Raw genomic sequence first — 27,500 nt, 5'->3', positions numbered from 1 at the left:
TATTATTCTTTTGATGGGTTAATCATCAAAGACTGAAATACAATAGATCTTTGTTGTATTGATTAGCCTACTACAGAAACATAGTTTTAACTTAAATAATAGTAATTGTCACACAATATGCGAAACGAAACTCCTAGTAAGACTGGCCTGCGGTTTTATAATGGCCTGCTTAAAACTTGCACACGATAATTTTCACTTGGGCAGATCGTAACCTATAGACTCCATAGTTGGTTTCATTTTCCGTCCACCCATGAGTGAAGCACAGTCACTAAGCAGTTACAATGATTTGAATGTTGGAATTCTTATATATATATATATATATATATATATATATATATATATATATATATATATATATATATATATATATATATATATATATATATATATATATATATATATATATATATATATATATATATATATATATATATATATATATATATATATATATATATATATATATATATATATATATATATATATATAAATATGCAAAAATATTCTGAAAAGAAAACCGCAATACCATTACCATGCATAAATTGAAGTGCTGCATTAGTTGTTCCTTTCACCACCCCACCTAAAACCTCAGTTGGTGGGCGGACAGATGGCATGAAACAGACTATAGTTGACATGGGGTCTTTTCTCTAGAACGGCTCATCACTTCCAGCTAACGCAAAAATATGAATTATCATAATGAAATTTATTATTTGGATACTTACCTTCTGTTAAAGATAGCTTATATCTCCTCGCCTGTCGGTGGGGAGAAACAGCTATCTTTAACAGGAGGTAAGAGTCATCACAGTTAATAAATTCCTCTAGACCGATTTCTCCTCTCTGCTAGAGACGGTTGGGGGAAAGTAAGGGTTTCCTTCAGCCTTCTCTCTCTCTCTCTTCTTGTTCATAACAAATTATCGATCTCATCTCCAGATGTTCCTGGTATACGCCGGAATTACCATAAGTAGACGTTCCATAAATCCTCATCAACTGGGGCGGTCTGGAAGCGTCTTGAATAAACAGATTGCGTAAAACCTTCTACGTAAATCGTAGTTAACATACATTTAACCCAGGATCCTTCTTCTCGGGATCCTGATTTAACCTTAAACAAAATAAAAAAATTTCGCGAGTCATTGTCATCAATGTTGCTTCTGCAACATTAGAGAAAATTAAAGAACTTATTAATTTCTTAAAATTGCAACAGAAACCAGTGCTGTGGGAACCTATAAAAAAAAAAAGAAAAACTCTCATAAATCACGTGATTTTCGAGTGCGGCATGAGCCGTGAGGGGTCTCAGCTGTTGGTAGTTAGTCATTTGATTCTACAATAAAGGATGGGCAAACAAGTTTACATCTTCAAGTCTGAAGACTAAATGTACATAATACATCACTGACTCATTTCTGACAACGACACCTGGAATTTATGCATAATCACTGTTATAATAACATCCACAGTAGGGACTCCTTAAAGGCTGAATAAGTCAATCAGGAAGAATAAAGTAAGAACTTAGAAACGATGATAACACCCAGATCACTGTAAGAAATTGGGGGGGAAGGAATAGGATAGGCAACTTAAAATACGCAATTAAAGAATAAAACTCATCGCTTGGAAATTCGTAATCAACTTGCACAACAAATATCGTTTGAAATATATTTTAAATCTTAACCCAGAGATGCTACAAAATGTCATTTTCATTTACTTCTGATCTGAATAAATCACGAATAACAGTGAGAAGAGAGCGGCAGCCATGAATGACAGCGACGGAAGGGGGCTGAGTGTCTGAATTCGATTTTCGTGGCTGTGGGACCGAGGCCACATATCCAGTAGGTCATTTCTGTTCATGTTATATATGTATGTATGTGTATGTATATATATACATCTATATATATATATATGTATATATATATATAATATATATATATATATATATGTATACATATATATATATGTATATATATACATATATATATATATATATATATATATATATATATATATATATGTATACATATATATATGTATATATATATATATATATATATATATATATATTATATATATGTATACGTGTGTGTTGAAAACGAGGACATTAGTACAAATGTTATAATTAACGTTCAGTGGTTTTCCTCAATGAAATCCTTTTTGTATTTCTTGTGAGGCTATTCATCGCCCGCGAGAAACTATTTTTTTTTTCTTTTGTGTTGCCTGCTTTCGAAAACTAATGATTTCTTTGCCTCCACCTTTAGACTCACTGCTCACTGAGTTAATGCACTAAAATACCTGTCTACAGGAAAGATATACATCATCCTGAGGAGTTCTAAATACAGTTCAAGGTCTATCTGACATCAGCCTCGTCTGCTTCTCCTTGTACTTGAATAAATATACAAAGCTGAACATGAATTCGTTCAAACAAAACAGAAGGTAAAAATACCATTTCTGAAATTCCCACGCCCACTCTCTGAATGGCATAACACATCCGGTGGTGTTTACGTGACTATTCTTACCATGTCCCCTTTCGCTGTGGCTTTAAGACTAAAGAACCACAATTAATTATTGGTTTGGATGACATTTCATGAAAGACGGTTCCAATCGTTGATCTACATTTGGTTCCTATGAAGTATATAATTATTGGTGGAGGCTCTGCAGCCTTGACACCTAGTGTCCGGATGCCATGAACGAATAACCTTGTTTTAGCCGTGAGGCTGTTGCCAAAATAGAAGCATGACGCACTGGCTGCCGTCCCAGGCCAAGAAAAGAAGGTGTTGGGGTATATATTCGAACAGAGTTTGAGCTTCGCGCTAGTAAGCAACAGGCATCATCTCGGTCCACAGCTCAACTATTGTGAGGGTTCAACTGTTTGCCTTTTATTACATCAGTGCAACAAACGAATCTCATCTAACCGTTTCATACATCTGCGATTTGAACTGTGATCGACGTTAAAATGGCCCCCATTCAGACTTACGGCTCTTTCGCCAACCAGAGCTCAACCTTGAATATGGTGCCCCGCGTCTGTCACTGCGGGGGATTTTTGAAGGATCGCGGAGAGTACTGGCTCCCCATTTCTCGCAGAGGACATTTCTTCCACGATTCGTTTTTTGAAAATGTCCATAGCTACTTCGATTCTGCCGTTAGGGAAATTCTAAACAAATGGAGTGACACGGATGTACTTGGCGAAGCGTTTCAGTGTAGCGACCGATCCCCAAACACCTTCGGCCTTTACAGACAACTAAGATCTCGCAATCACCGAGAAGATCAGGCATCAACGATTGTGTCCGACAACAGAACGCATAAGGTTAGCTAACTGCTCCATTTTCTGAGATCTCTGATGAGTGCAATGACACATCTTTATCTTTAAAAAAATCAATTAAAGAATGATGGGTAGAAACAAAAGTCTATTTTACTCTCTCAGGTTGTGATGGATGTCCAAGACTTCATGGAAGGAGACATCAAGGTGAAGGTCTTGGGAGAAAAGGAGGTGGTTGTTGAAGGTCAGGGAAGGAAGTCCTGGCGAGGATCCTTCTCCTCAAGGAGGTTCTGCAGGAGATTCACTTTCCCAAGTTCTGTCAACATGGCTGACGTTACCTCAGTGCTCTCCTCTGACGGAGTGCTGACGATCGAGGCGCCAAAAATGGTAGGCAGACTTACTGTACATATAATTCAAGTTTTTCATCGCGGCTGCAATGCTGCAAATAAGAGTGTTTTTATTTCAGTTGAGGGGAAATAAACCCTTTGTTTTAACGGGTATGTGCGTCCATTATGTACTTACAATACATGCACACACACACACATATATATAATATACATATATATATATATATATAAATATATATATATATATATATATATATATATATATATATATATATATATATATATATATATATATATATATATATTTGTGTGTGATCGCACTACTCGTGTGAGACTTCTATAAGATGAGATGGGTTAGACTACAGATTCTTTAATTTCCACAGTACTACAAGCTTTCAAAGACATACAGTCTTCTTCATCCGTCACCGATGAGTGAAAGTTCCGTTTTCACATTTATTAGCAATCACTTCACAATATTTACAATGGGTGCGCGGCGTCTGACGCACGAATGTCTCAAACCAGATTCTGAGGCAGACTGAACTCGCCCGGGGCGGGGGTGGGTGGGTTACTCCCCCAAGGAAGCAAGAGATCGGCGTAATTTACTTACACTTCACAGTCTCTAACCAGTCATTTAACTGAATCAAACCAATTGCTTTGAGGTGATGCAATCCCCCAATTCTATGACATTCATAATATAAAACTCTAACAATAGTAGCAATAATAATGAGTACCGTATTAATGATAATAATAATAGCAATAATAGTATGGATGCCGAGGGTTCCCGAATCCAAAGAATCACAGAATAATAACTTCAGCATATATAGGCAGAAGTTCAGTTCCAAGCGCTTTCACGTTTATTGACGCATCTCGTCGGGGCGCTTGGTACTGAACTTCTGCCTGTCTTTTTCCTGTGGGATTCGCTTATACACTGAAGTCACGTGCATCTACTGTGATTTTTAAATATATATATATATATATATATATATATATATATATATATATATATATATATATATATATATATATATATATATATATATATATATATATATATATATATATATATATATATATATATATATATATATAAACACACATATATACATATGTGTATAGACAACTCAAGGGTAATTCTTCTCATAAACTTAATAATGTATGCATACTTACGGCTATAAACAGATGAATGACAGTGTAACACTACATTACCACTGCTCTTATGCACTATTTGCCAATGATTAGTGAAGTAGACTTAAGAGTGCAGCAGTAAGAACTACTCTAATTCTATTTAGAATCAGATCCAGAAATCGCATCCTTTGAGGTTACACAAAATAGTGCCAAGTGTTGCTTGTGCCTGCTTATCTGGCCTTGCTCTTTTGCACATCAAGCAAAACTGAATTCCTTAACAGCCAATAGTCTAGATAGTTTACAAGGGATCACATCTCACAACAGCAGCAGTCATACCTACTGTACATGGACTCATTAAGTCTTAGTGAAAAACCAAGTTGAATTTACAGAAACCGCTCCTAAAAGAAACCCTTTTCAATTATAATAGTATGCACTTATCACCTGCAGGAAGCTGTTAGTCGCCAAGAAGTGTCTGAAGAATCCTCAGCCAGCAGCAGTGAAAGCGTTCTATCAGGAGGTTCCTCTGTCTCTGAAAAAAGTGACATAGTCTATTATTGCAAAGGCTGCAATAAGAAAATAGGAGGGTCATGGCAAACAGCACCAGAGTCCAAGTCAGCCCAGCGAGATGGAGTAAAGGTCCCAATAAAGATAAATGCTTCCATGTCTTCTGCATTGAGCAGCAAAACAGATCAGACCTACACAGAGAAAGGGGAACAAACGACCAAAAATTCAGTGAACAAGGAGACAATGGCAAAGAATAATTCATTACAAGAAGCAAAAACAACTGATGGGGAGATGAATGTAAAACTGCATTCGCAGGTTAAGGCTAATCATTATGAAGTTCCGGTAACAACAGCCCACAGTTTTCTTCCCGTTTCCATAAGGGGGCCATTCTTCAGTGACTCGTTCTTCAGGGATATGCACGAAGACTTCCAGTCTGCTGTTCAAGAAGTCCTATCCAGATGGGGAGCAAGAACTTCCATGCGCATGGAGGATGACCTGTCTGCGTACAGGAGGTTGCGACTTGGTAACCTGAAAGAGGAGACTCAAGCAGTTCAGACGAGAGAAGATGAATCAAGCTGTAAGGTAGGTGAGAGCACTTCATAATGAGGCTTTCAAGTTTTTCTTAATCAGCTTCCGCCAAAGTCATAAACAAGAAAGTGAGCAGACACTTAAGAATATCAAATTTTCTTTGTAACGTTTTATGACGACAATGTTGTACATTTGCTTCCAGTTTGTACTAGACGTTCAAGACTTCGTAAATGGAGGTGACATAACAGTGAAGGTCATCAATGACAGTGAGATTGTGGTTGAAGGTCACGTAGAAAAAGAAGAAGGAGGATCTAAGTCCCTGAAACATTTTATGAAACGTTTTAGAGTACCAGGAAACATCAGGCTGGATTCAGTTTCTTCAGTTATGTCTTCAGATGGAGTACTAACAATAACTGCGCCAAAGAAGGTATTTCATAACAAGTTCATATTTCCCTTTTGTAACATTTTGTGACATTTTGGAGCACTTCTTGAGACACTGCTTTAAAAATTATAATTCTGAAATTTAGATGAGACCAATTTCTTAAAACTTTCTTTTCAGTCTGTGCTTGCTCAGCCCAAAGAAGTGATCATACCTGTCAGCTTAGAAGGAAATGAAAAAAGCCAGACATGCCATGTTTCTTCACCGTTTTTAGATGATCATGATTTAGTGTTCGGCATCAACGCAGATCGTATATCTGGCACCAACCACAGTGAAATGCAAAGCAAAGTAGGTAGATCAGTGAGATTTGTTATTTTATATTATATGCTATAATCATATTTACTATACTGAGTAAAATGCTAAGATTATCTTCAAATGTCAGACACAACACTGCTGAATCATTTTCATTCATATTTGACATAATTGCCATAGTTTTGCAAAATTCATTGTTGTTTTCTCCTTGGCAGGTCAGACCTTCAAATGAGCACATCATTCCAATCAGCATTGAAGGAAGTTTCAGTAATCCAGCAACAAGCAGTCCTAACCGTGAAATACGTGTACAGAAGGAGTCCAGTGAGAGTCTTTCTGGCCTCACTAGACAACAACAGCAGAAGGACAAAGTAAGCAAAGAATATATTATACCCGTTAATATAGAAGGATCTGCCTGTGATTTAAAATCTCAAGCCACTGAAAGCAAAATCAAGGTATTTGTGCAAAATCCAGGAAGCCAGCAGAGAAGTAATGACGAACAAGCACGGAAAAATCAAGTAACTGAGGATCGTATCATTCCAGTCATTATGGAAGGAACTTCTGACAGTGATAAGGCAGAAGTCTTTAAGCATCAACAGATACATGAACATCAAATCACTGGCGAAAGAATCATCCCAGTTGCTGTAGAAGGAACTTCCAGTGATGTCAAAGCAAAAACATTTGACCATCAAATCAAAGTACAAAAGGGAACTTTTGCACAAAAAAATGACGAGATACTCAGCGAGGAAGCTCAAGAAACCACAGAGGAATGCATGAAGGAAAATGCCGATACTCTTTTCAAACACAGTGACATGATTCATTTTGCTCACCCAAGTACACAAGTCACTAGCGATGCAAAGAAGAACGTCGTTTCAAATCAACACTCCAGCAACATTGCTAGTCCCTCTACAAAGAGATACCTTCCAATTAGCAGGAAAGGGTCCTTCCTTGAAGATATGTTCTTTAAGGATTTCCAGAATGACTTCCAGGAAGCTGTCAAGGATGTGTTAGTCAAATGCAGGCAATGTTCTGACATTGCAGATTATATGACTGCTTATAGAAACCTTCGCCAAAAAGAACTTAAAGTAGAAAATCAGGCTCTCTATGCCCAAGAAGATCAAGAATCCTTAAAGGTAAGCTATGGTATTTTAATACTGGAATACAGATTGATATAAAAAATGACAGTCAGAATTGTTTTAATATAATCTATTGTTTATTTTGATATTCTAAGCTGGAAAATAATCTTGATTCCAGATTGCTGTGGATGCTAAGGACTTTATCAATGGAGACATTACTGTTTTTGTCGATGGAGAAGAGCTCGTGATTGAAGGCAAGGCAGAAAATAGTGAAGCAAAGTCCTCAAACTCCTTGACTTTCTCACACCGTTTCCTCTTGCCCGAATCCTTCAACATCAACACCATCTCTTCAGCCATATCCTCTGATGGAATTCTTACCGTGCAGTGCCCAAAGAGGAAAGATGCTAGTTCAGAAGGCATCAGGAGGATGTCCACAGAGGCTTCATCACACCAGGAGAGCCACCACGATGGTGGTCACAAATGGGAAGAGAAGAGAATGAAAGAATCCTCAGAGCAAGCCAGTGGCTACTCATCACGTACCTACAGTAGCAGTTACAGTTCCCGTCAGCAACAGACCTCTACGTTCTAAGACTGCAGTAGTTAGCAAATTATATTTTTTTAAGAAAAAATTAAAAATTAATAAAAATAAAAAACTGCTGTGGATTGTCAGTGAATTCATCTTGGGCATCTAAGAAGTCTAACTGCTTGACAGTGAAATACAGGTGAGCTGCTATAAAGAGAGAATGGGTCAGAGATACAGAGTATAATTGCATAAGATAAGTAAGCTGTGAATACGTACAATACCGTAATTAGCGACGCATAATGTCTTTGCTCTTTCCAGATTGTGTCAGCCATCAAGACAGATGCCAACGCACTGACGAACATTGTTCTCACATTCCCCTTCTGTCTGAGCATTTCAAAATCAAACCGTGCTTCTTTCCTAATCAGAAAATCCAGTTCCAAATAGACTTGTTTCTTACTTTCCTGCTGTCTCTTTCTTAGATTTCAATAACTTGCAATTACCCCTCAAATTCACATCTGGAAAATTCTATATTTTTATCAAAATAAAGAGATATTTTCATTCATTGTTTCAATGTTTCCATCAGGTGATGCGTAATTACCTTTATGATGTAAAATAGAAGAATATTCATATTTTCTAAATCATTTGTAATTAAAGAATGAAAAAAGTCCACCTTTAGACTAGAAAGCTGTCGTCCACAGAAAAATGGATGACAGTCTAGGCTATGCTGGATAATACAAAGCAAAAGAAGGCGAGACTTAGCCACCCTAGTTCACTTGGCTGCAGCCCAAGATGCACACCTCACCATCCTTGACAGAGCTCAGGAATATCTTAAATTCTGTGATAAATGTCTTACAAACAATCTCCGAATGAAAATGGTAAAAAACTGCAATAGTTAAGAACGGTGAGATTAGAATGAATGAACAAATAGCGCGATGACCATAGGATGACAGTGAAAACATAAGTATCAATGGTGACCATGAGGTGAGTAGGGAGCCTGGGAAAAATATTCATTGCGTCAACAATACGACAAGTCAGTAAGAGTGGAGATCACTAGCATAACATTCTGAACCAATAACGAATGGTCCATCTCATGCTCCCATGTCATTAGTGGACGAGTCTGGAAAAAGTCTTGGTTCCATGAAATGCATAAAATTTCAAGGCAGAGTTTTTGTTCCTTGGGACTGACTGAATGTTTATGTTATCTGGCATTACAGCTACCAGGGCCACTGCCACCGATTCCTCCTTCCTTATCAGAGATTTAGTTACTAACACAGACTGCTTAGTGCAATGTTCGGTGGCAGGATTCCACAAAAAGTACCAGTCACGCCCAAGAATTACTCTCATTTGGGCACCATCATGACAATATATCTGTAGTCTGGTGTTCCGGAAAGTTCTTGCAAGCTTGGCACATTTCCATGGTCACAAGACTCGAGTTAGTCACCAGTTAACGGGACAAATTGAAAGCAACGATTATTTTCCTATGACTTTCTATTCGAATTTGGTCTCTGTAATTCTCTTCTAGATACACAGACACACAGCTCTTTCTCATTCTACATGCATATGTACATAACACACACACACATATATGCATGTATATATATATATATATATATATATATATATATATATATATATATATATATATATATATATATATATATATATATATATATATATATATATATATATATATATATATATATATATATATATATATATATATATATATATATATATATATATATATATATATATATATATATATATATATATATATATATATATATATATATATATATATATATATATATATATATATAAATATATATATATATATATATTATATATATAATATATATATATATATATATATATATATATATATATATATATATATATATATATATATATATAGGCAAGCTTCTCAGGAATAAGAAAAAATTATTCAAGATTCTTTCCATTTACTTTTTTAGTCGATGGACCATTTCCTTGCTCATCGGCGACGTCTTCAGGACTAAATTACAAATCGACATACAAGATTTTTATCACTGCATGCAGACTTCAATTTTAAACATCATGATGTCATTGGGTGCTGAATTTCTACTGGTCAGTGGGTCTTATTCTCTCGCTGGTGGTCTGGGCGGTAGCATGGGCATTACTGGTGCTCTGTAGGACATGTCCTGTGCCATGGCTTGCAGCAAAGGGCTTGAGCGAAGGTGTGATTCCTGTCTTTGGCCAATAGTCTTGCTTTGCTTCATTGTTAGTAGTATTGTCTAGGGGTGTTCAGTCGCTCGTATCTCCCTTTGGATTCTCACAGATGTCCTGTGGTTTCCTTGAAGAAGGGAGGATGAAGTCTGTGTTCCTCTCTATGTTTAACGCAGGCTGTTGTTGATTTATACTTACAAATTCTGCTATTTTCAATCTGTGAAACTGGGCTTCTCAATACTTGATCTCTGTGCTTTCTAATAATTCTTCTAGTAACAGTTTACAGTCATGGTTGTCTACATAGTATTGAAATATTGCCATTTGGTTGCAGTGAGCTTGCAATCGCCTGTATAGAGTGGCAGTGGTGTGGCCTATGTAGAAGTTGCTAAGAGCTTGACATTTAAAATTGTATACTATGTTGGTCGACACCCGCATCTCTGTACAGGGAGCATGCTATTTCGTATTACAAGGGTGCTGACTAGGTTTGGCCAGCAGTATACAAGTAGGGGAATACTCTCGTCACGACTCGTAGGTGTCATACCCCTGCCAATTATCATCTTCACGGCTTTGACCTCACCCTTGGACTGGCTATGATATGCAATTTTGTAATACATTATGATGTTTCTCAATGAAGTAGGTGTTGTCCCTGGTGGCTGGCATACACATCCAACTGCTTTCGTATGCAACCTTCTATTAGATTGCTCTTGTATCTGTTATTAGTTAGAAGCTGCTTAACACATTCGAGCTCTGTGTGAGTAGCTTTCCACGAGGAAAGCCTCATGTACACAGCTACCACAGAGCATTTGTGTCAGGGCACTCCCCATGGGCATTAAGGCACCAACCAACATTAGCTGCCTTTTGGTACACTGTAGTATTGTATCCGTTTCCTTTCTTCTCCACATTTACATCCAAGAAGAGAAGTTGGCCTTCGACACCATATTCAGTAGTGAAGTTTAGGCTAGAGTTCCTCTTCAAGGCATACTGTAGGCGAGTGTCTTCTTCACCAAGATCGATGGAAATGAAGTTATATATTGTCAAATATGACACTGAGACCATCTACCTGTCGAAAGAGGTCACCCCTGTATGAGAGGAAAGGGGCCTGCTTGGTGCAGATTTGGAGAAGACATCGAAGGGCATCTTCTGGTATGTCAATGGGCGTGGTATCTGAGTGACAGACTCTCCTTAAAATAATATTGATGGTTTCGTCCACCAGTACGTTTGTGAATAGACTTTCTACAACCAGCAACATGATGGTAGAGCCTGGAGACGTATGCAAAACATCGATGAACTCTACTGAGGAAACCACCGAGTAGCCCCTATGGATGTAAGGAGTGATGATCTTATTCAGAGTTTGGTTATTTCATAAGGTGGAGAGTTAACTTGGACAATTACAGAGTGCAACAGGTTGCTGGCCATGTGAGTCGGTGCCTTAACGCCCATGGGGAGTGCCTGACACTTACAAATGCTCTGTGGCATCCGCTACGTGAGACATGCAATTATGCACTGTTCCTCATGGAAAGCTACTCATGCAGAGCTCGAATGTGTTAGGTGCTTCTAACTAATCACAGTTACGACAATAATCTAATAGAAGGCTGCATATGAATATAATTGGACATGTATGCCAGCACACCAGTGGTCATCACTGCTGTGCTTGCCTACCTCACCAAGAAACATCCTATTGTGTAACAAAGTTGCATATCACAGCCAGTTCAAGGATGGGGTCAAGGACATGAAGAGAATAATTGCCAGCAGTACAACACCCACAAATCCTGATGAGAGTATATCCTCATGTGTCTAATCTGTCCAAAGCTAGTGGACACCCTTGTAAAGCAAAATTGCACAGCCCCCCGTAAAGCATACAAATGAAGCATACAAATTTAAATGTATTGAAGGGACATGTCAAGCCCTCAGCAATTGCTACATAGGTCGCACTACTACCACTCTACACAGACGATTGCAAGCTTACTGAAACCAAGGGGCAATATTTCAACACTAGTAAACTGACACTAGAAGAATTATTAGAAAGCATAGAGATCATGCACAGAGAAGCCCAGTTCCACAGATTGCAAATAGTAGAATCTGTGAGTATAATTCAACAACAGCCTGCATTAAACATACAGAGGAACACTGACTTCATCCTCCCTTCTTCAAGGAAACCACAGGACTCCGTGAGAATCCGAAGGCAGACACGAGTGACAGAACACCTCTAGACACAACTCCTGACAACGAAGCAAATCAAGACTATTGGCTAAAAACAGGAATCACACCCTTGCTCATACCCTTTGCTACAAGCTGCAGCATAGCCCATGTCCTACAGAACACCAGGAATGATTATGCTGCCGCCCAGACCACCTGTGAGAGCATGAGACTGACTGACCCATAGAAATTCAACACCTTAATGACATCATGCTTAAAATTTAAAAGTTTGCATGCAGTAATAAAAACTTGTATGTCAATTTGTAATTTAGTCCTGAAGAAAAAGCAAATGGAAAGAATCTTGAATAACTTTTCATTACTCCTGAGAAGCTTGTCTGAAGAGAAAAAGAAGAATAGACTGATTCCGAGTCTCGATAAAAAGATAGTATCTGCAAACATTGCCATTAACTTCAATAGAAATTGCAAAAGTGAGAAAATATAGCCAAATAGCATTATGTATATATATATATATATATATATATATATATATATATATATATATATATATATATATATATATGTAAATATATGTATATACAGTATATGAAATTTTTATCACAATCGTGATTTATATACAGTCATGAAGCTACAAATGTCGCTTAATATCAAATTCATGCTACCGGAATATCCCTGATGGGGAATTATCACGAACCGAAGGGTAATTTATAAGTGATAAATGGACTGGTACTGCCGAGACTCGAACCCACGACACAGATACTTATCCAGCAACTCCAGTCGACGTTCTACCCACTGAGCTATCAAGAGAGGCATAAGTTAATGCCGAGTCTGGTACTTTATTTATCCGTCGAGAGCGGGAAATTGTACTTAGCCGGCATTAACCCACCTCCGCCATGATAGTTCTTTTGGTACATTTGGAACACGCAGCTCTTTTTATGAAATTTTTTATCACACCATGATTTATATACAATCATGAAGCTACAAATGTCGCAATATCAAATTCACGCTACCTCGAATATCGATGGGGAATTATCACCGAAGGGATTTATAAGTGATAAATGGACTGGTACTGCCGAGTCTCGAACCCACGACACAGATACTTATCCAGCGACTCCAGTCAATGTTCTACCCACTATCATGGTGGCGGTGGGTTAATGCCGAAGCTAAGTACAATTTCCCAGTTCTCGACGGGTAAATAAAGTACACCAGACCCGGCATCAACATATGCCTCTCTTGATAGCTCAGTGGGTAGAACGTCGACTGGAGTCGCTGGATAAGTATCTGTGTCGTGGGTTCGAGACTCGGCAGTACCAGTGCATTTATCACTTATAAATTCCCTTCGTGATAATTCCCCATTGGGGATATTCCCGAAGTAAATGGAATTTGATATTGCGACATTTGTAGCTTCATGATTATATACAATATATATATACTTATAAATAAATATATATATATATATATATATATATATATATATATATATATATATATATATATATACATATATGTATATATATACATATATATAATATATTTGTACATATATGCATATATATGTATATATAAATAGCTATATATAAATATATATTTTATATATATATATATAAACTATACATTTATATATATATATATATATATATATATATATATATATATATATATATATATATATATATAAATTAACCATGTCGCATAGTACGTCATGGTTCGAGAGAACTAAAAAAAGGCGGTGATGGACATTGCCGCAATCACACTTGAGAAAGTGCAATCATCCTACCAGCTGCTCAGCTGTAAATGGGTAGCATCGTCTGCTGGGTTCAAGAAAAGTAGGTGGGGCTCAGCAACCTCATCCCTAGTAACATGGTGAGAGACAAGTAAAAATTGCGCCAAAGTTTCTTCAGCGCAATCGAGTTTTCTTTACAGCGTATAATCAAGGCCACCGAAATAGATCTATCTTTCGGTGGTCTCGGTATCATGCTATATGAGCCGCGGCCCATGAATCTTTAACTACGGCCCGGTGGTGGCCTGTCCTATATCGTTGCCAGATGCACGATTATGGCTAACTTTCACCTTAAATAAAATAAAAACTCCTGAGGTTAGAGGGCTGCAATCTGGTAAGTTTGATGATGGAGGGTGGATGACGAACAAACCAGTTTGCAGCCCTCTAGCCTCAGTAGTTTTTAAGGTTTTCTTTTACAGAAAACTAAAAGCTGTACCCTCCCGACAGCACTTCATTCAAACAAAAAGGAAGCGTATCATAACTTGACGAAGGTCACTAATATATATAACCTACTAAAAAGACTTCACACATTGGCACCGCCTACAAAATTTACTTGGGAGGAAGAAGACGGAACATTAAAGTTTTCGGGTGTATTGGTGCACAGGGCAGATAGAAATTTCAAATTTTCGGTTTGCATGAAATATATAAATATCTGCTATAACATTAATTATTATTCCAGCCATCCAAACAGAATTAAGATTGGTATTTTCTTCCTCTGCTTTTAATTATGCTGTGAGTCACTAGCTCGGTTTTTTCTTTTTTTTAGCCAGAGCTCAACAAGAGGCGTGAAAGTGCAGCGGATTTTTTTTTATCAAGAGCTCAAGAAGAAGCATGAGACTGAAGGGCATTTTGAGGTAGTGAGCCAGTGTTAGCGAAAATGCTTCTTATGGAGACCGGAAAACATTTTACGACTTCCTATTTGTATTTGGTTAGACAACTTCACGAAACAGGTCAAACCATTAGGTATTAATGTTGTTTTAAAAACACTCGTGACGATTATGAACATGATGAGAAGTTCTCAGAATAATGAAACTGACGCAAAAAATATGTTTAAAAATGCGTGGGGTGAAGTGGGAAAACGTTGGCCACTAGATTAAAACGGCATAATTATAGGGGAAGAACAGCTTTCATTGAAAATGCCTTGGTGTACGTATCAATAACAGCACCCATGGTATTAATCAGAAAAAGTTTAATGATATTATGTATCGTAACAATCTAAATAAACTTAACAGATTCATGTGTTACTGAATATCAGCGCGGGCTTATAAAAGTACATACAAAATTCATGAAAGGGTACTACTGCTGTTCGATAGCCTGATAGTATATCTATCTTCCCACCAAATCTTCTTGTCACTTCTGATTCCTTTAGCACTCGTAACTAAACCCCGACGAGGTGTGTAAATGCACACACACATGATTATATATATATACATACACACACACACATATATATATATAATATATATATATATATATATATATATATATATATATATATATATATATATATATATATATTTATATGAATATATATATATATATATATATATATATATATATATATATATATATACATATATATATATATATATATATATATATATATATATATATATATATATTTATTTATATGAATATCATATGTATATATATGATACATAATTCTTTCCCATTTTATCATTTATTTGAATATAATACATTAGATAATTCCATTTCAGCTAATTTTAAGACATTGCCAGTCTTGACTTCACTTGTAAGAACCTTAGCATTCACGGGCACTCTTTCACGCATACATAATCACAAAGGGCAACCCACACTGGTGTGTCTCATACTATTCCCTGTCTTCTATACACATGGCCTGGCCACTTCCAGCGTGAGAACCTAACGTACTCATTGACCGGCTGCACCCCCGTTGCTTCTCTAATTCTGCTATTTGATATCGTATTCCTCCAATTAATTCCTAATATTTTTCTGGGCGCCTTATTTTCAAATGCTAAGAATGTATTATCCGAAGTCACTGTACTGTACCAGGACTCATGCCCATAAATCAAAATACTCCTAACCATTATCTTGCAAATTTTTATTTTTATATGCACAGAAAAATTACTATTTTCCTAAATATTTTTAAGCATTCCCATTGCCTGATGAACCTTTTTTAACCTTTCCACAGATTCTGTGCTTAGGGAACCATCCTTATCTAAAGAAGTACCTATATATTTAAACTTATCCACTTGCCTAATATATATATATATATATATATATATATATATATATATATATATATATATATATATATATATATATATATATATATATATATATATATATATATATATATATATATATATATATATATATATATATATATATATATATATATATTACACATATTTGTGAATGTGTAAACGTGAATGAGTGCCCGTGAAAGCTAAGGTTCCTACAAGTGAAGTCAAGACTGACAATGACCTAAAGGTAGTTGAAATTAAATTATCTGATGTATCATATACAAATGAAAGATAAATTGGGAAAAAAGGATATATTCATTTTTACAGTTTCCGCCTCGTGTATGCTTCCTTCGCGACGAGGGATGATGAAGATTCTTGGAAATATGACAGAAAGAACTCGAAAGAGAGACTTGACAAGCGTGCATCACCACCAGTGAAGCAATGACATCAATAATAACAATTCTCCTGAATTCCGCGAGAGAGATATGAATAGCCTGGCCCAGTGATGGGTAGAACAGAAGTGGTATGCTGACGCATTGGCCGAGTTTCAAGGAGTTGGCGGGTGGAGGTATATAGCTAAGTAGCCATCGATTAGGGCGCCAGTAAGCAACTACCTGTTGCAGTGATCGTATCTCACTACGAGAGGAGAGGAGCAAACTTGAACTTCGCATACAAAGGCGAAAGCTTCTTCCTTTTTGCATCTGTTTAAGAGACTGCCTAAATCTTTCTGTTCATCGAAATGGCCTCCATCGAATCGCTCGGTTCCTTCACCAACCAAGCATCAAGCTTTAACATAGTTCCCAGAATCTGTCAGTGCAGAGCAATTGCGAGGGACTGCGGGGAACTGTGGCTTCCCATTTCCCGCAGGGGACATTTCTTCAGCGACTCTATTTTCGAAAATTCCCGCACGTACTTCCACTCGGCCATTCAGGAGATGCTAAGCAAGTGGAAGGATATGAACAAGCTAAATGAAGAGTGGCTGAGCAATAGTCAGTCTTTAGCGAACAGTTTCAGTCTCTACAGACAACTGAGATCCAGCAGCAATCAAGAAGATAATCAGGCTTCTACTCTTGTGACCGACAGCAAAAGTCATAAGGTAATATAATACAAAAAATTTTCATATAATATTCATAGTTATTTTGTATGAGGGTACACTGGAGAGCATTTTTCCATTATTTTTTTTGCGGGTTTATTTATCTATTTATTCATTATTTTTATTATCATTTGACGTTAAAAGCTTATAATCAATTACTTCATTTCTTCTCATCCGTCTATCACTGTCTTTTCACATGTGGGCTGATGGTTTTGCCAAAGCTTGTTCCATAAGAATGTATTCTGCTTACGAATAATAATAATAATAAAAAAATGAAATACCATAATGATATTTTCTCCTATCTCAGGTTGTGATGGATGTCCAAGACTGCATGGAAGGAGACATCAAGGTGAAGGTCTTGGGAGAAAAGGAGGTGGTTGTTGAAGGTCAGGGGAAGGGAAGTCCTGGCGAGGGATCCTTCTCCTCAAGGAGGTTCTGCAGGAGATTCACTTTCCCAAGTTCTGTCAGCATGGCTGACGTCACCTCAGTGCTCTCCTCTGACGGAGTGCTGACGATCGAGGCGCCAAAAATGGTAAGACTCATAACCTTGTTTTCCTTCTTCTTGCCCACGCTACCCCGCTGCATTTTTCACACATAATTGTGTCTATTACTTCTAGGTGAGGTTAGCTATTTGGCTGATTTGCTTTCTCTTTTACCCATTTCTGAAATAACTCACTTAAAGTCAGGCTTGATAGCAACACTTACGATTAAAACTTAAATTTATCTTTTACATTTGATATGAAGAGATGAAAGAAACCGAAAGATTCAGTACCAAAGTAATTATGAGAAATGTCGAAAATTTCAGTTTCTGCAGCTGTGTTTTCTAAAAGATCGTGATCTAAACAATAAAATTTCACGACCACAGACCAACTTACTTGAATGTTTACTTTGCACTGTAACAACAAGATTGTAAAAGATAAGAGATAGGCATTTTTGAGACAAAATAGCGAACTTCCTTATGAGATAATCCCACCTCGTGAATCTGTAAAATGGAAAGGAAACTTCAGTTCAGCACCTTCTGAAATTAACATGAATCACTGAAATTAAATAGTTTTTTAAACGCGGAAACTGGGCCTTGATAAAAATTGCTTAGGAATCGCATAGAGAAAGAATAAAGTTTAAAAGTTACTTCATCTTAGGCATTATTTTATCACCTTTCTTTTTTCTTTCCAGAATGCAGAAGACAAGGCTAAGTCAACCAGACAAATCCCAGTGGAAATTGAGGGAACGACAGCCACTGGCAGTTCTTCATCAAAGGAGTCTGTCGTAGACATTAGCGCTCGCTCAGATGCAACGAAAGAAAAGAATGACGTCGTTTATTATTGTAGAGACTGCAACAAGAAGATTGGGTCTTGGCACAAGGCACCAGAAACGAAGTTGGCTCTGCAGGAAGGAGTGAAAGTGCCAATAAAGATCAACACGTCTTCAGGGGCTGAGAAGATTATTCCCGTGCAGCAGGAAGCGTCTTTAGATAATAAAAATGATACACAGACAAAATACATCAACATAGAAAAAGAATGGGAGGCAGAAAGTCGAGAAAAGAGTTCACAAGAACACAAGGATACAACTGTGAAGGCAAACGTCTTGCAAGTCGAGAACAAAGCAAATCAAAAGTCTGCCTTGAATGCAAACTGTTATGACGTTCCCGTAATGACTGGTTTCAGTATTCTTCCTGTTTCTCTGAGAGGTCCTTTCTTCAGTGACTCCTATTTCAGGAGTGTCCAGAAAGATTTCCAGTCGGCAGTGCAAGAAATCCTCTCCAGATGGGGAGCGGTAACTTCCAGGCTCATGGAAGACAACTTGTCTGCATACAGAAGACTTCGCCTGCAAAACTTTGCTGAGGAGACCCAAGCCGTTAAGACAACAGAAGATGAAACTAACCACAAGGTGAGATTCTTACAAATTCACTTATGTATTAATCAGAGACATCAACACAATAATACCATATTCCAGTGAGTGAAACAAACCTTAACCCAAAGCAATGTAATCAAATATATGATTCTTTTACTTCCAGTTTGTACTAGACGTTCAGGACTTCATGAATGGTGGCGAGGTTACAGTGAAGGCCATAAATGACCGAGAGATTGTGATTGAAGGCCAAATAGAGAAGGAAGAAGGAGGACTGAAATCTTTGAAACGTTTCTTGAAACGTTTCAGTGTACCAGGAAATCTCAAGCTTGATTCTGTTTCTTCAGTTATGTCTTCAGATGGAGTACTCACAATCACCGCTCCCAAGGAGGTATCACATGACATTTTTCTCTTTTTATATCTACACAGAGCTAAATTCATTCATGGACACATATATGAGTATTACATAATTATCATTGTACAGATTCTCAGCTGAAGCCCACTAAGCAAATTCTTTCCCTTTGCAGCCTTCATCTACCCAACTTAAAGAAATTATCGTCCCAGTCAGCATAGAAGGAGCAGACGTCAAGGACGTTGCAGTTAGGAAGACGCAAGAAAGCCAACATTCTTCCAAGACCTCTTTCTCATCAACTGACAATAATAGTGAAGAAAATACTATTTGTACCACCAGCCAGAATGTTGGCAACCAAATCAAAGTGCAAAGAGACAGTTCTGATAAGAGTTTCGAGAGCACGAAGCAGCAAATGCAAGCAAGCCAAGCTAGTAAAGAATGTATTATTCCAGTTAACGTGGAGGGAGTGTCTGATCACACAAGACAGCAGAGCTTAGATAAACAAACAGGCCTAACAAGAGCATTCCAAGAAGAAAAGCAAGATCTGCAAGTTCAGCAGCAGACAGTTAAAGACCAAGCTGCCACAGACCGTGTAATTCCCATCAATATACAAGGATCTTCAAACAACACCAAGGCACATGCAGCCACTCACCAGAAGGACTGCATTATTCCAATTAGTGTGGAAGCAGAATCTAGTCATGTGAAGGCAGAGTCTTTCGATGACAAAATAAAGCTACAGAATGAAAGCAAGGAAAGCAATGGTTCTGCCATCGGTCAAAATGACAAGTATCATTTTGCTCACCAGAGGGCAAAAGCTGCCAGCAGTGAAAAGGCCATCATGAGTAATCAACTTTCAGACAACCTTGCATGTACTTCAGCAGAGACACATTACCTCCTGTCTCCAGAAAAGGACTTTTCCTTGGTGATACTTTCTTCAGTGACTATCAAAAAGAACTTCCAGGAAGCTGTTAAAGATGTTCTTATCAAATCTAGGCATTTCATGCACGATGAAGACTGCATGACAGCCTACAGAAGTCTGCGTCAGAGTGACCTGAGAGTTGAGAATCAAGCTCTATATGCTCAAGAAGACAACGACTCCTTTAAGGTGAGTGGACTGCATCAATTGTCATGTACTGCATAATTTCTGTATAATCAGACTTTCTTCGTCATCTTTACTTTGTCATTACTTTACACTATTCAAAATTCATTTGCACCTCTTTATGATTTGCAGGTAGCTGTAGATGCTAAGGACTTTATCAATGGGGACCTTACAGTGCGAGTCGAAGGAGAAGAACTTGTGATCGAAGGCAAAGCAGAAAACAGCGAAGCTAAGTCCGCGAACTCCTTGACTTTCTCTCATCGCTTCCTCCTTCCCGAATCCTTCAATATGAGGACCATATCCTCAGCCATATCCTCTGACGGGATCCTCACAGTGCAGTGCCCGAAGAGGGCAAACGCTGACTCAGCAGACGGCGTCAGGAGGATGTCGACCGAGGCCAGGTCGAAGCACGAGAGCCACAACGAAGGTGCTCACAAATGGGAGGAGAAGAGGGTGAAGCAGTCCTCTGAGCAAGGCGACGGTTACTCCTCTCGTACCTTCTGCAGTAGCTACAATTCCTCTCAACAGCAGTCTTCTCAATTTTAATGATTAATTCCATTTTGTATAAGATTGTATATATTTTTGTAAACCGAGTAGAGGCTTGGGAGAAACGAGATAGAATGATCTGTGATATTCATCCCAAAGAATGCAATTTGATCTTGGTTAGTTTCCCATTTTCCTAAAATCGTCTTCAACATCTCTGGGATTATTTCAAGACAAGAAACAGAAGGTAAGAGTCATCTTACATCTTCCTTCTAGCAACTTTATTGTTATCAAATAGAATGTTGATAGAAATTTTGTTATAATTATCATTGGTTAAATACAAAATTTTATTAATGAAATATTTTGCTTACTTTTTCAGGTTCTGTCTGCAGTCCAGAGACCTGAAGGAGTTTCTCAACTTGCTATAATTACAAGTCTTCAAATAATTCTTTAATTTGATAGCTGTTAAATTTTCTAAGCAGATTGTATTCCATTACATGACATAAAATTTATTCTAATTCAAAATATTTCTAGCAATCCTTTAGTTTGTTTTACCTCAAAATAAGCAGTAGTATCTTTATGAAATTATCACATTTTCATAAATAAGAAGTAACCTATTTTTAATGGAGTATCACGAATTGTTAAAACTGTACAATGGATATAAATATAAACTATTCCTGTCATCAATTTTAACCCCTCCATTTTACTACCTAGTTTTACAAAATCTGACTTGAATGGAACTGCGTCAGTCCATAGCTGGAAAACCGATGGAGCCTGAAATGTACCCTATCACTATGAAATAGAGTAACAAATAAAAGCGGTTGGAACTATAAAGCCCCGCCATGCCTGAGAAGTCCATCTTACAAAAAGGTCCGGGTCCTGACAATCCACCCTCCGGAAGGTTGTATCCAGACCCGGATATCTCCCCAGATCGAGCGACCTGTTGTTAGGCGCGAGACCCTTAACCTCTCGTAACATTTCCATTAGAATCCGCAAGTAACTTTTTTGATTTGCGTAAGCCTCATAACAAGCTGACAAACAAAGAAACCGAACCAGAAGAAACCTTTCTCACAGAGGTAACAAAAAGGGGACTGTTATAAGCGCAACTGGTCACAAAGAAGTGGATGAACTGGAGACACTCTTATTCTCTGTTACTTTTGCCTTGTACAGATCACAGATTCCTTTCAAAATACATACTTGACGCAACTCACTTTTTCATCCTTGTGCCAGTGCACTGCAGGTAAAAGTGCAAATATCTACAGTACTTGTTCACTTTTGTCCACTAAACGAATTATGAACCAACGTTGAATTGGGATGACAAAATAACAGATCACAAACAGGGATTCTGCCTTTGTTTAGGATATACAGAATAAAAAAGAGGAGACAGATACATAGTAAAAAATTTCTTCCGTGTTCTCTATTATGTCAGTATCTACTAAATCTATCGAAAAATTGGAAAATTCAATTGTATGTTTTGCAACTGCATATATATATATATATATATATATATATATATATATATATATATATATATATATATATATATATATATATATATATATATATACATAAGTGTGTGTGTGTGTGTTTTTACCATACTTTCAGGGTTTGATGGAAGAAGAGTAGAACCCACAATATCTCAGCAAATGCCTTTTTCTTGACCCCAACAGATGCTGATACCCATGCACTGATGAATCTAACGGTGAGTTGCATGCAGGAAGTCAGGCTACGAAACTTGTAAATGTGAGCCCAAAGCTCTACCAATGAGATATAATATACCGTATATGTATATGGACTTTTTCATGTGTGTAAGTTGGCATATACCTCTTTTCCTCTGGTTCCAGACAGCGTTTGCCTTACGGTTCTCATCAAGTCTCCATGTTTTAATCCAATTTGGCTACCACCCGCCACATACAACTCACTACCTGGCACCTCACTTCTTAGATCAGAGGAGGCACAATGTACTTTCATGAACTTTCAAGTATATATATATATATATATATATATATATATATATATATATATATATATATATATATATATATATATATATATATATATATATATATATATATATATATATATATATATACATGTATACATATATATATATACAATACAAATTTCTGACTCACATCAGATCGAACCCAGGTCTTTCAATTGAAAGGCAAGGGCGCTGCCCACTAGGCCATACAAGTCATAAAAAGAAGTTGGAACCTGAGGGCAACTGCACCCAAGGAATTACCTGGACAAGCTAATTGCTTGCATACCAGCGTGTTTTCCCCAACTTCCCGACTCAGCAATGACCCAATTGACAGCATTTCACTAGAATTATCCCTTATGAGTGAATATCATGTGAGTCAGAAATTTATTTCTGTTCCACACGTGATTGTGAGTCGATTATTTTTATCTTATTTACTCAGAAGGGATTCGTACACACACACACCCAACCACCCTCCAATCATCAAACATAACAAATTCAGCCCTCTAGCCTCAGTTGTTTTTATTTTAGTTAAGATTAAAAGTTAGCCATAATCATACTTCTGGCACCACTATAGGTACCAACAACACAGGCCACCACCAGATTGTGGTTGAGTTTCATGGACCGTGGCTGAGGCCACCACCGGACCGTGGCTGAGTTTCATGGGCCGTGGCTAGGAGTTTCATGGGCCATGGCTGAAAGTTTCATACAGCAGAATACGCTGTACAGAAAACTCCACTGCGTCGGAGATACTTCGCCACATTTTTACTTGTTTCTTGTGCTTACGTTACTGTTTTCATTTCTCGTTACTGAGAATATTTACCTCACTTCTTGAATTGCTTCACTGATATTTAATTTACCTGGATGGAATTAATTACTTTACTTTTTACATTTTTCACGGATATATTCTTCTTAATACCGCAGATTTTTTAAGTAATTTGTATTTTTCCTAGGTCACAAGCCTGATGGTCTTTACATAGGGATTTAGCTTGCAGAGGCGAGCTGGAACGGTCGTTTAACTTTCAGACAAGGTCGTTAAATACCGACGGTAGTGGGGGGAGTGCTCGCCCATTCGTCAGTCTGCACTCCACTCTGCCTTTCGGCCCAGGTATCAGAATGAGGGGTGGCTGAGGTGGGCCGTAAATGTAAAGACCTTCAGGTTTGTATGTTAGGAAATATAAAAATTACTTTAAAAATTTGCTATTTGTTCCTATACAAATACAAACCTTCGGTCTTGACTATGTAGGAGGTTTGCTCATCAGAGGGTGGAGTCTGAGTAAATCTCTGAACCAAATGGCTGGTTCTACCCACCCGGAAATACCTTCCTGGTCTGGAAGAGCTGAGGAAGGAATCCTGCATCTTTAACTTGTTGGACATATGGGATGTTGCAACTGCTAGACTTCTGGGCGTAAAGAAATGAATTGCATCATTACTTTGAATAGGGCTTGGAAGAATGCAAGAGTGTTGGAGACAATAAAGCTTGCTAATAAAACCATAGAGAGAGGTGGGACATGCATCCAAACCATCTACCACAAGGTGAAAGACAGGATGCCCTCATCATGCAGTCACACGCAAATTTGTCCGTCCAGCACATGACGGCTCGCTACGTGTCCCTGTCCTAAGAGAAAGACTGGTAAAAAAAGAGAGAACGGAGGAGACCAGTCACTCACAGATAGTCTCTTCTGCTTACCAAACACCTAAGGTGAGATGTGTTTGTCCGCTAGGGGAGCCAGATGAGATACACTTGTTGGGCAGCCACCACAAGATCCAAGGAAAAAACTAATCAAAGGACTTATGGGCAAGTCCCGAAGATAATATGAGGTAAATGTGGTCTGGCATGACCACATACCTGTCTGTCTTACCTGCTGAACCGACAGGTTCTTCCGGAATGCAAGGGATGTGGTGAAACCCCTAACTACGTGATCTCTTGCTCAGACCAAACTCCCCTCTACCCCATCAGATGAAAAGTAAGCCAGTTGCTGTCTCATGAAGCTTGAGAGAGGATGTTCTCTTGGAAACCTCTCCCTTGGCAAAGTTGGTACTAACGAAGAGGCATCAACACTTAGGCCTGAGAAGCCAATTTCTCTTAAAGTAGTACTGCAGCACGCTAACCAGAAAAGTAGTGTCTCGTCCCAATCATCATTATTATTAAAATAGTTTAACTAGACCACTGAGCTGATTAACTGCTCTTATAGGGCTGGCCCAAAGGATGAGAATGAAATGGAGTAACAGGTCTAGGCCATAGGCCAAGTACTGGGACTCATCTCAATCATACCTACAAAGTCCTTCGGGACGGGGTCAAAAAGGACTCAAATCCAGCATCAGGGACCTTTGGATTCTGAGTCTTAGTTAAGAATTCTAGGACCAACTCGAGAATAACAGATCCCCATCCCCTTGAATGCTTAGCATCGAAGGCCTTGAAGCTTGCCTACTCTCTTCACTGAAGCTAGGATAAGCAAAGAAAAACGGTCTTAAGAGTCAGAATTCTGTCTGACGACCCTCACAACAGCTTGTATGAGCTAGGCTCCTTAAGATGGGAATTACAACCCACTCGAGGGCCTGAGTTTCCCAGGTGGGCAAGACCGTTCGAAACTTCTCAAAAGTTTGAAAATCACTCACAAGGACGAGAGAGCTATTTCCTTCAACCCGAGGATTTGGCCGAGGGCAGCTCTATTGCCCTTAATGGCCGAAACAAAGAGAAGAGTGAGAATACTGTATTGTGACTCTCTGTGCTTTATTATCATTATCATCACCACAAAGTGATTATTCATCTTTGTGCGGGATCCTTGTCTTATCACTCCAGTGTGAATTAATATATATGATAGCATTATATTGCTGCTTGTAAATTCAGTGTTACACACACCACGCACACACACCCACACACACACATATATATTATATATATATATATATATATATATATATATATATATATATATATATATATATATATATATATATATATATATATATATATATATATATATATATATATATATATATTTATATATATGACTTTTTATCACATCACCATGATTCATATACAATCAGTAAGTTACAAACGTCCTTTAATATCCAATTCGCTCTACCTCGGAAATAATATATTTTCATATATGTTACCGAATGGGAATTTCTTAGTTGATAATAAGTTCGTCGTCCCGTGGGCTCGAACCAGCGAAGGACAAGAACTCAGGACTACAGTGGACGCATTTAACCCACGTGGCCAGCAAGTGAGGTATAAGTGGATATCGTCGCCCATAGAGCGAATTGATATTAAAGGACGTTTAGAAGCATTGATTGATTATATATATATATATATATATATATATATATATATATATATATATATATATATATATATATAAATTCAAATTCAAGGTGAAGTTTCTATCGTAATATTTTTATATCACTTATTGTATTCAGATATTAGTGTCAAATATATTTTTCTATCTACAGTAGTGCTTCCGACTGTCCTATGAGTGTTTATATTTCTGTCCTTGGGTAAGTGTTGATTTCTACCTTCTACTTGTTCTTTCCCTAATGCTATTTTATGCGAATTAGCTAGGAGAATGAAGCTAGTGAGTGAGTGTTGTACATGTGTGATTTTCTAGTTCCTACAGTAGTTTCTTTTGGAGACATCTTTTGTTCTATAAAGGTTTTCTGATAAATTGATAATGTTAAGGTTGTTCTTGGTTTTGTTATCCCTCTTTTGAGTGTTTCTTCTTGCCTGATCCTGTGTTTTGTTTTAAATCTGTTGAGTTGAAAACAAATAAATACTTTTCATGGCTTTTGGATTGATTGATTTATGGCTCGGTTACAGATGCCGCACAACTACAGCTTCGTGATAAAATCCTGAAGTTCATAACAATATATATATAATATATGTGTATATATATATATATATAAATGGATGGATGTATGTATGTGTGTGTGCCACAATTACTCTGAAACGCATGGAGCAATTTTAACCAAACTTGGTATATATATGACTTACTATATACGAATCAGCACTGTGGTGGTATGACAACACTAGCACCAAAGTGGGGGGAGGGTTTCTCTGAAACGGGGCTGGTTCTGCCGTAGACTTAGTAACCTTATGAATTTATCACACCTAATTTCGGTATACATATGACTTACTATCTGGAAATGAATACAGTGGGGGTAAGATATCAATGGCACCAAAGGGGATGGGGGTTGGGAAGGGGGAGACAGAGAGAGCGAGAATGAGAGAGAGCAGAGGGGGTACTA

The 27,500-nt window shown here is 37.6% G+C and overlaps 1 protein-coding gene across 1 annotated transcript in view; it reads left to right on the top strand.

Annotated features, from left to right (window-relative positions):
• The window catches only part of LOC136841957 (uncharacterized), a 108,201-nt gene that overhangs the window by 63,270 nt on the left and 17,431 nt on the right, over positions 1-27,500 (top strand). The window contains exons 12-24 of the mRNA XM_067109366.1: positions 2,927-3,289; positions 3,407-3,628; positions 5,161-5,799; positions 5,948-6,172; positions 6,305-6,472; positions 6,652-7,566; positions 7,688-8,091; positions 17,117-17,492; positions 17,797-18,021; positions 18,663-19,376; positions 19,504-19,728; positions 19,865-20,794; positions 20,921-21,331. Coding sequence (XP_066965467.1) covers positions 2,927-3,289; positions 3,407-3,628; positions 5,161-5,799; positions 5,948-6,172; positions 6,305-6,472; positions 6,652-7,566; positions 7,688-8,091; positions 17,117-17,492; positions 17,797-18,021; positions 18,663-19,376; positions 19,504-19,728; positions 19,865-20,794; positions 20,921-21,331 — 5,817 coding nt within the window. The remainder of the gene's footprint in view (positions 1-2,926; positions 3,290-3,406; positions 3,629-5,160; positions 5,800-5,947; positions 6,173-6,304; positions 6,473-6,651; positions 7,567-7,687; positions 8,092-17,116; positions 17,493-17,796; positions 18,022-18,662; positions 19,377-19,503; positions 19,729-19,864; positions 20,795-20,920; positions 21,332-27,500) is intronic.

This window comes from Macrobrachium rosenbergii, chromosome 9 (genome assembly GCF_040412425.1).
Source record: "Macrobrachium rosenbergii isolate ZJJX-2024 chromosome 9, ASM4041242v1, whole genome shotgun sequence".
Taxonomy (NCBI): Eukaryota; Metazoa; Arthropoda; class Malacostraca; order Decapoda; family Palaemonidae; genus Macrobrachium; species Macrobrachium rosenbergii.
This window is presented reverse-complemented; position numbering and strand designations above follow the sequence as displayed.